General features: G+C 40.4%; 1 protein-coding gene across 1 annotated transcript; it reads left to right on the top strand.

Annotated features, from left to right (window-relative positions):
* The first annotated feature begins 2,934 nt into the window (after window positions 1-2,934).
* rabgef1l (RAB guanine nucleotide exchange factor (GEF) 1, like) lies at window positions 2,935-9,761 on the top strand. The gene is made up of 9 exons (XM_034867381.1): window positions 2,935-3,120; window positions 3,746-3,942; window positions 4,090-4,259; window positions 4,614-4,789; window positions 5,653-5,734; window positions 5,855-5,987; window positions 6,129-6,220; window positions 6,348-6,604; window positions 7,369-9,761. Exons 2-9 carry the CDS (start codon window positions 3,770-3,772, stop codon window positions 7,798-7,800), a joined length of 1,515 nt encoding a protein of 504 aa, XP_034723272.1. The 5' UTR covers window positions 2,935-3,120; window positions 3,746-3,769; the 3' UTR covers window positions 7,801-9,761.
* Window positions 9,762-10,194: the final 433 nt, after the last annotated feature.

Here is a 10,194-nt window from a genome sequence, read left to right as displayed (position 1 = left end):
AATGTATATAAATACAGTGGGACTGTAGAGTTTCAAAAGTTTGGGCACTCCAGGTAAAAATTTGTATTAATGTGAATAAAGAAGCCAAGAAAAGAACTCCAAAAGGCGTCAAATGACAGATTAGACATTTATATAACATGTCACTAAAACTTAGATTTTATTTCCATCATTTACACTTATAGAAAATAAAGAAATGTTGTCTGCAAAAGTTTGGGCACCCTGCAAAGTTAATACCTCGTACGACCCCCTTTGGCAAGTATCACAGCTGGGACACACTTTTTGCAGCAAGCCAAGAGTCTTTAAATTTTTGTTTGAGGTATCTTTGCCCATTTTTCCTTCCAAAAGTCTTCCAGTTCGTTGAGATTTCTGTCACGCACTGCTCTTTTAAGGCCTATCCATAGATTTTCAATTAGGTTGAGGTCAGGAGATTGTGAAGGCCATGGCAAAACCTTCAGTTTACGCTTCATGATGTAATCCAGTGTGGATTTTGAGTTTTTATTGAATCCATTTTTCTTTCTACTCGTGAAATGTTCCCTGTGCCACTGGCTGCAATACAACCCCAAAGCATAATTGATCCACCCCCAGGCTTCAAAGTCATATTTTACCCTCATCGGTCCACAGAACTTGTTTCCACAATGGATCCGATTTGTCTATATGTTCATTTGCAAACTTCAAATGCTGATTTTTGTGGTGAGGACGTAGAAGAGGTTTTCTTCTGATGACTCTTCCATGAAGATCATATTTGTACAAGTATCTCTTTATAGTGGAATGGTTATGAAGGTAAATATGGTGAAAAAGTGAGAGCACGTAGATGCGATGTGAGTACTTGTAAAATATGACTTGAGAGCTTGTAAAAAAAATCTGCAAAAAAAAAGCATGCTATTACACCAACACTGGCGTTGGGCTCCAGGGGGGCTGTGCCGCTGCTATCGGGTCTGGACCTCTCCGTGTCCCGCTGGAGATCAGGATCTTAGAGCTCACCGCCAGTTTGTCAGTTGGACTGTTAAAAAGTGTTGAGATAATTAAAAGGTATTTACAGTATTTAGAAGCGGGCTGGCTGCTAGTTAGCAAAAGCTAGATTTCATGCTACATAAATAAGCCGGTCAGAGTTGTCCCTCATCGGGCGATAGAAACCTTGCTGTCCACGGCGGTCCTGTTGGCTCTGAGCTCCACAGACTAAGTCCACAGGTACAAATTAGTTTTGCACCAAATGTACCTCAAGAAGTGTTGCAAAAGTCGAGAGCGCAAACTTGCCGCTGTGTGATGCGAGAGCGCACACTGCAGTGACAGATTCGAGAGTAATCACTGAGTTGTGGTTGTAGGCTACTGGAAAATTGACTCAAGGGAAAAAAAGAAAAAACACAAGTACAGATTGTTTACAAGCTCTTGTTAGAAATTTATAACTAACTTCGTGTTTGTTCGGATCTGAGGAAAAGGAGGCTGGGGGTCAAATTGAGAATTAAGAAAACGTTTAATGCAACAGCAAGGATGAAGATGATAAGACAAAGACAATAAGACACAAACAAACACAACAAACATGAAAACACTGCAGCTGACAGCGGACGGGATCCACTCTTCCCCCCTGATGGAGTCACGTGAAACCAGTCCTGAAAAGTCCTAAATCACACACTTTTATCCCATGCACCTTGGGGCGGTTTCTTTTCCGCTGGTGCATTCAAATCCTTTCTCATTGGTCCGCATCTTTAATGACAGCAGGTCGAGTGCATCTTTGCTGACCAATGACAACCTGCCTTCTGGACCTTTGGGGGTCGCGTTTGGTTGCAGAGCAAAAGGATCTGTTGTGTAAATGTGAAACTCCAACATCAACACAGTCCAATCAACATTGTATTGTTTCAGCCTAGACCAGACCCCAGGGGGTGGCAGACAGCAGGCCACCTTTTGCTGTGCTGCAGGAAACCCCCTTCCATATGTTAAATGCTAGACCTGACCTGATGTTCTTTACAGACAGAGAAAAAAGAGGGGGAAAATGGGGACAGAGGGATGAATAATTTTCTAGCCTGGCTCCTTCAGACATATTAACTTTTTAAAACTCAACACTCTCGAGTAATACTCTACAAGTGCTCACATAGCATCTACGACTACAGATTTTTTTTACAAGCTCTCAAGTCATATTTTACAAGTGCTCACATCGCATCTACGCGCTCTCACTTTTGCACCATTTTTACCTTCATAAATGGTGTACCACATCTCCAGTGTCTGCCAGGTCTTTCTGGATGTATCGTGCAGTCAAACGTGGGTTTTGACTTGCTTTTCTCACAATCCTGCAAGCTGTTCTGTCTGATTTTTTTCTTGGTCTTCCAGATCTTGCTTTAACTTCCACTGTTCCTGATGACGACCATTTCTTAATTACATTCCGAACAGAGGATATCGGCATCTGAAAACCCTTTGCTATCTTCTTATAGCCTTCCAACATTTGTGAGCGTCAACTATTTTTAGTTTCAGTTTTCTAGACAACTGCTTAAAAGAAACCATGGTGCTGCTTATTGGGGTAAGCTCAGATGAGTCTGTTATTTGATGCCTTTTTAGAGAATTTTACACCTTCTTGGCAAGGTCTCTCTTGGGGCAGGGCCAGATGAGTCTGTTATTTGATGGCTTGGCTTCTTTATACACATTAATACAAATTTTTACCTGGGGTGCCAAACTTTCAAGCCCCACTGTACATACACAATGTGTGTATATGTCTATATATATATATATATATATATATATATATATATATATATATATATATATATATATATATATATATATATATATATATATATATATATATTTTATTGTCCTATGATTACTAACATTTTGTGTCCCTTGTGTTATTATTTGTAGCAAATTAATGACATTTATTTAAACAATCTGTGAATCGGTGAGTAATTACGTAGGCTATTGCAATGTGGTAACGCTAGAGGGCGATCATCGATAAAACGGATTTGTAACATACAAAAAAAACTATCACAGAAGAAGAAACAACCAACAGACAAAATGGCTGTGGGACAATCCTAAAGTTAGCTGCCTGGCTAATGTAAACATCCACCAACAGTAGACTGGAGCCTGAGCGACGATAACGTTACCCGATAGATTTCTGACACTGCGAATGAGTGTGTATGTTGACACAAAATTCACGTAGCCAACCTAGAGCATCACCATCAACATAAGGGTTATTCAGCTTACGTTAGATAACCTTAGCCTAGGTTAGCTGTTTAATCAGCTTAGCTAGGTAAACACTGGCAGCTAACGTTAGCTGTCGATTCGCTTGTTGATTTGCCGCGCTAACATACTTGTCTAACTTTACATCAGTCGTTTAGAATGATATGTTAATAAGAGACAACGCTGTTTAAAGAGGATAATTTGTTTTAGAGTTAGCTACTCTGTCAGTTTAGTACTGCGAGAGAAAGGTGCTAGTTATTAGCTAATGCTAACAAGTGAATAGGTCAAAGCTATCAAGAGCCCCTAAAAAAGAAACCAGCTAAAGCAGCCAATGCCTTGATTAGCTAACTTATACATTTTGGTCAGTGCTAGAATAAACTACTGTAGCAGGGTGTTATTGACGTGTGGTGAGGTCTTGGACTTGAGTCCAGTGAGTCAATACTGTAGAAAGTTGAACTGCAATCTTGAATGGCAACGGGAGTTGTCTTTTACACACGATAATGCATCGTTTTGTTGACTGCAGTGCTGTTCGTAGTCACTGTTTTGGTTGTTAAAGTTGTCTGTCTTCTGGTTCCACCAGCAGTGTTTCTAACTTTGGTGAAGGATGACGAGCCAGCGCCGTGGGATCCATCTGGACCAATCAGAGCTGCTTTGCAAAAAAGGATGTGGTTTTTATGGCAACACTGGCTGGCAGGGCCTGTGCTCAAAGTGCTGGCGAGAGGAAAATCAAAGAGAAAAGCAAAAACAGATTCAGGAAGACTGGGCACTCGCGGAAAGGTTTGTATGTCCTGGGTGCAATTATTCCTAAAAAGCAAATCAATTACCCTATCCTATTGATCCTGTCAATTGTTCCTTTACCGCTTCATTTTGTTGTCTTGCTCTTTTGTCCGCCCGTCCATCTGACAGCTGTTCTCTTTCCCCCAGACTGCAGAGAGAGGAAGAGGAAGCATATAGCAGACATCAGAAGGCCCAATCACAGCCTACCATCACACCCTTCAGCAAGTTCGAAGAAAGAAAAACTAAGGAAAAGTCCAGCAAAGTCCATACAGTTACAAAGTTTTTTACTCCTTCCACAAAAACACCACCAAAAAAAGGTACATGCTATTGCACGTACTCAACTGCAAAAGTTGCAAGTCATTTATCAAACCATTATTTTTACAGTTTTCATTGTTCTTGATTCAAACAATTACTATATTGTTATCAAGTTATGGTGATATTTATATTCATTTAGCAAGTTTTGCTTTGATTGAACATTCTCTGTGCCTGCATTTTTGTGGAATTGGTTCTAATGACCTGGGCAACCTTAACACAGTTTGGTTAAAACAACCTTATAGAGTGCAGCATGTGGTGTAACTACCACATGTTGTAAGGGTAACCAGGAGAAAATACGTAGTATATACCTGTTTTTTTAAGCTTTGATTAGATTACCATTAAATGTCTTCCCCCAGACACTCCTTTTGACACTCACTCCAGCCCAAGTCCCAGCTCCTCTACAAGCCGGCACTCTTCTGTAGACAGTGACTATGCAACGCGGGAGTTCATTGATTTTCTCAAGCCGCTGAAGTCCGGCAGGGAGATCTTCAAACAGTGCCGGGCCTTCACTGAGAGCATGGTCTATAAGCGGGTGAGCTGAAGTGAATTTATCATGTTTTTGTGTGTTTTGTAGAAACCATTTAATTCCTGTGAATGACTAGTTATGCAAAATATGGACAGCCTGTTGACAAATACACCTTTGCTTCTATTTGTTTTTGGTTTAAGATTGTGTTGTTACTCAAAGTCATACAGCAATAGTTTGGATTGACAACGGCTCGGGTACAGGATAGTTCCTGGCGCTGCCGGAAGTCCCTCACTTTTCACTTTCTTTGTGTTAACTTTAAACTCCGGGTGCATCAAGCAACCTCAGAGCAAAGTTACACACTGAAAATGGCAGGTTTTAAGGAAACTTTAAATAATAAGGCAGGCGTGCTTGTTTTGTTCCGGGAATGATTGTAAAGATTTACAAAGAATATGTTTAGGGCATTTACTCTCTATTCTGGGACATTTTGGGACCAATTGGTGGGGATTTGTTCTGGACACAATACACACAGCAATAGACTGGTAACAGTAAATTATGTTTAACCACGTATCCAGCTAATTCATACAGCTTACATTACTGTACTGTGTGAACAGTTAAACAGCGTTTTCTTTGCAGGGTGAAAATATTCCACCAAAACAAGTTCGACTTTCGACTGAGATGATGACTGTCACACAGTGTTGTCCCAAGCAACACTCTTTTTTTTTTTTAGCTGTCCAGTTTGATATTGACATAAACTATTTCTCCATTTGAAATTGCCTTGTAATTGCCACACATTATCAAAATTAAAATGATGCACGTTATCACTCTGTCAAATTTGGGCTTGATTTTGTCATCTGTTTCCGTACCACTAATGTATTTCTAAGCTACAAATTCAATGACATCTGATCTGTTCATTCCCACTCCTTGTTCAGGACATGGGGGCTGATGAGCTGTCAGAGTGTGTGCAGGACTTCTACCAGAACCTCTCAGACCGCCTCCACACCCAGTTCAAGGGTACTGCTTAACTCTTACCATTAAGAAGAATATGAACAGTGAATATCACTTACATTATTCAGTGTAAAATGTCTTTACTTAGTATATCTTTGCATAGCATCTTTGTGCTTCTGTTCCTAGGTTCATCAGATCACGTGGAGAGTGTTATGGATGAAGTCGAGAAGTACATGATGACTCGTCTCTACAAGGATGTCTTCTGTCCTGAGACCACAGACGATGAGAGGAAAGACCTGGCCATTCAGAAGAGAATCAGGTTAGCAAGGAAAAGTTGTAATGATGCTTAAATTTGCTTCTCAGATAATCATTCATTTCTCTCCGCTACCTTTGCGCACCAGAAAACACATTTGCAGGTGTAATGGCTGCAACTCAAAGTCCTTATTGTGATGTGTTACAGAGCCTTGCATTGGGTCACTATTGAGATGCTGTGCGTTCCTGTAGACGAGGAGATTGCTGAGGTGTCGGACAGCGTAGTCAAAGCCATCACGGGTAAGTCTCATTTTTTTTCCCGAAGGTCATGTTAGGACATCCCCTTGTTATCTTGGCAGTAGCATTCCAGCAAGATTTACAGATTAAACCATTTTGTTATTCTTCTCAAATTCCGGCATCATTTCAGATGTGATTGAAATGGATTCAAAGTGTGTGCCCAAGGAGAAGCTGGCATGCATCACCCGTTGCAGCAAGCACATCTTCAACGCCATCAAAATCAGCAAGAAAGAGGCTGCGTCTGCAGATGACTTCCTCCCCACGCTCATCTACATTGTGCTGAAAGCAAACCCACCGCGACTGCAGTCCAACATCCAGTACATCACCCGGTTCAGCAACCCCAGCAGACTGATGACTGGAGAGGATGGTTACTACTTCACTAATCTGGTGAGGAAATAAGTGCGTGCTTGCATTTATGTGGTTTATTGTGTGTGTCCCTTAGTTTCCGTTTCCATTTTTTTTTTTTTAAGAAGTTGTGCTTCTGTCAAATTGTGTGGTGTTATCAAGCGCCTATCACCAGTGCTGAAAAATGAAGACAATGCAGAAACACCTTTCTTTATCATTTAATACTGTTCAATACTTTAGAAGAATATAATGGACACAACTTTTACTGTTCTATGGGGCCTTATTCCACTAGTGTTTTACATTTGAATAATTTATCTATTTATTTATTTTAAGAATTGTTTTGGGCATTTCAGCCTTTAATGGAAAGGACAGCTAGGTGAGATAGGGGAAGACATGCAGGAAATCATCGACTCGAGCCCTGGACCTCCTGGGTCAAGGCATACACCTCTATATTTGTGCGCCTGCTCTAGCAACTGAGCCCACCCGGCTACTATTTAAATACAAAAATGTTTTTATAAGAGTTTGATCATATTTTCTTTTCTGGTCTGATGTTCTTTTGGTGTCGTGCGTGTTGTGACAACTAATTTCAATTCATATTTTTGTCAGTGTGACTTGGTCATGTTCACAAACCTATTCACATTAAAAGGTCTAAAATATGATCTAATTGAATGAGATGCGCCAATTGTCCAATAAAAACCAAATGGAAAAAAAGTAACTTATTTTAAATCTCAGTGAATCTGTAATTACAGACTGATGACATCCTTGTGAGATTTTCTTGTACTGACCCTCCCCATCCCTCTCCCCAGTGCTGTGCGGTGGCCTTCATTGAGAAGCTGGACGGCCAGTCTCTGAACCTGAGCTCTGAGGAGTTTGACCTGTACATGTCGGGCCAGGCATCCCCCCACTGGCCACAGTCCACTGGAGCCTCTTCCTGCTCCCCAGGCAGCGCCGCTCTCAGTCAGGTCCACAAACGTCTGGATGTGCTTACAGGGCTCGGGGAAAGGCAGGAGAGGGTCATGGAGAAGGCTCGCCAGTTGGAGAGCGACCTCATCGACTGGACAGACGAAGTGGAGCAGAAGGTGCAGAGCGTTCTGGAGAGCTTTCCAGCAGAGACACAAAACCCTACTGAAACCACGGCTAGCGGGACAGCTCCTGCAGCATCATCAGCCATCGACTCTGAGAATGTTGAGAATGAGCACCTGCCCCCACCACTGCAACCGCAAGTGTTTGCTGGCTGACATGCTCTGCTTCAATGAATAAAGAATAGACCTCTGGAGACTTTACGTCAGCCTTTCCCTTTTCCCTGGTGTTAAATGTTGCTGTCCGTACGCACATACAAGAGCCGTCCGATAAAGACCGTCTTTCCACTCCGGCCATTTTTATTCCATTTATCAATCCATAGTCCGAGATGCCCTGAAATTACACTGAACAGCAACAGAACTATTACATTAAAGGACTAGTCTGGCAGACAGTTTGATGAGAAGATCAATGGCCTCTTTCATGTCTGTACAGTAAATATGATGCTTAGCTTAGAATAAAGGCTTGAAACAAGCCTGGCTCTATCAAAAGATATCAAAAAGCAATGTCCCAGAGAGAGGGCCAGCGACCACTTTCCCATTAAGCATTTTGCCCCGGTTGCAAAAGTTCCGGTGCCGCATTTGTGGGAAAGCCCTGATGTTTTGCTTCTATTTCAGTTTCAGGAAAAGCAGATTTGTACTGGCATCCTTGACTCAGTCATGTCCTTTGGTGTTCCCAGGCTAGTTGGGAAATATCACCCCAGCGTTCTGTGAATGGTGCTTTCTCTTTTCACAGATTGGCATCCATGAGACACATCTGTTGGTCACCCTTGTAGTTACATTTAAGCAGACGGTATAAATTGTTGGATGGGATTTTTAAACATGCTTCTGTTATTATTTGCGGCTTTTCAGAATTTGTTTTTGTTATTATATTGTGATGCCCATAGTTTAATTGACCGGTGGAAGCTCAAATGGACACACAAAACCTTACAGCCCAAGTAACCCCTTATGGGGAATTTCCAGTCAAATATGTGGCAAAGGAAATGAAGAAATCTTTGTAATGCAAATCTTAACTTCCCCTCAGTCAAATAACCCTCCAGCTCATGCTTGTACTTTGTGCTGTGTTTACTGTGTATTTCCCTGTGTAACAGAGAAATAGAGAGATGTGTGACAGTTGTGCATGCGGTAAATGTGTGTGTGAGCGGGTGTTGCATTGTCATGTTCCGTTAACGTCTGTAAATCATGAAGTTGTGTGGATGGATATTGTGGTCTTATTTTCGTGGCAGACCTCACTCTCCAGCCGTAAGCTGGATGTACAGAAGTGATTTTATTTTTCTATATAGTGGCAGGTAGCAATTATTTTGGATGCCAAAGGAAATATTAACCCTGTAATATTTACAGTAGTACTGTGGTTTTAAAGAACATTGTTTGAAGACGTGTTACAGGATTTCTAATGATTGAATAGTATAATCTTCATCTATTCATTTATATTTTCTAGAGGGTGTCCTATCAAAAGAAAATCCGGTTTTAGGTGATTTGTTTGGGGTTTTATGCTCCGTTGGAGATGTTGTATTAAGTTGGTAAGAAAAAAGACGATGCTGTATTCTGTAACACAATAAGTTCCTAAGGCCGGTTGCTTTACTAGTGCAGAAAAATTCATATGACAAACCCATTTTTACTTATTTTGAAGCACTTTTCTGTTAGATTTTTTTGAATCTCTTAATTTAGAAGTACATTTAATGAAGGACATAGTGGCTGTATGCAGTTAAAAGGATAATTGGTGAAAACAATGTTGTTTAACAGTGTCTTTGTATTTGGCAGTCATGTACAGAGTGGTTGGGAGAGTTGTTTGTTTTCCTTTACTCATGATCTAAGATTTCCTTGTGTTACTAGTATTTAATCCTTTTTATTCCTGTTAGCAGCACGTATAGTTAATGTGCAGTTGCTGTCCAAAATTAGTTTGAGAGCGGACTTTAATGCAACCCTAAACGATAGCTTGAATAACTTAATATTGCACTGTATGCACAAGCCATTTATCAGGTATTTTACGGATGTTTGTTATTGTATCACATGGGAGAAAGTAACGCAATACTGTCTTTTATTTAAATGTAACTTATTGGGGCAGTATTGGTTTATTTGCCCCTATGGGTGTGTGATGATGATTAATAAAACTTGAAAATGCATGTGCATTCTGGTGTAGTTCCTGTTCATCGTGTGGTTTCATGTGACTTGTGATTTTGCAAGCTAGGAATAAATAAGGAGTTGGCCCACTGATAATTATATGGGTACTATTTCTACAGTTCTGGATCATGGTCGAGTAATGAAAAAATAATAATTGTAAAAGTTGAACAAAATATAACATTCTGCAATTCATAAACCTTTTCCGCCAGTGAATTTAATGTATTATTTTCATTTTGCCCCCTAAACGTTTGTAAATGTAATAAGTAGTGTCAGATTTGCTGAATAGTAAACAATAAGGCCTAAATACAGTGAAACGGATGTACTATTTAAAATAATGAAACAGTTAGGAATTACATTATACAGCTGTAAACAATATATTTGATTGTAATTGGAGTAGGTAAGTAAGACAAATCAAAGTTACTTTTTAGTATGAAT

The sequence above is a fragment of the Etheostoma cragini genome, chromosome 3 (assembly GCF_013103735.1).
Source record: "Etheostoma cragini isolate CJK2018 chromosome 3, CSU_Ecrag_1.0, whole genome shotgun sequence".
NCBI lineage: Eukaryota > Metazoa > Chordata > Actinopteri > Perciformes > Percidae > Etheostoma > Etheostoma cragini.
Note: the sequence above shows the minus strand (reverse complement) of the source record. Positions and strands in the feature narration are given on the sequence as shown.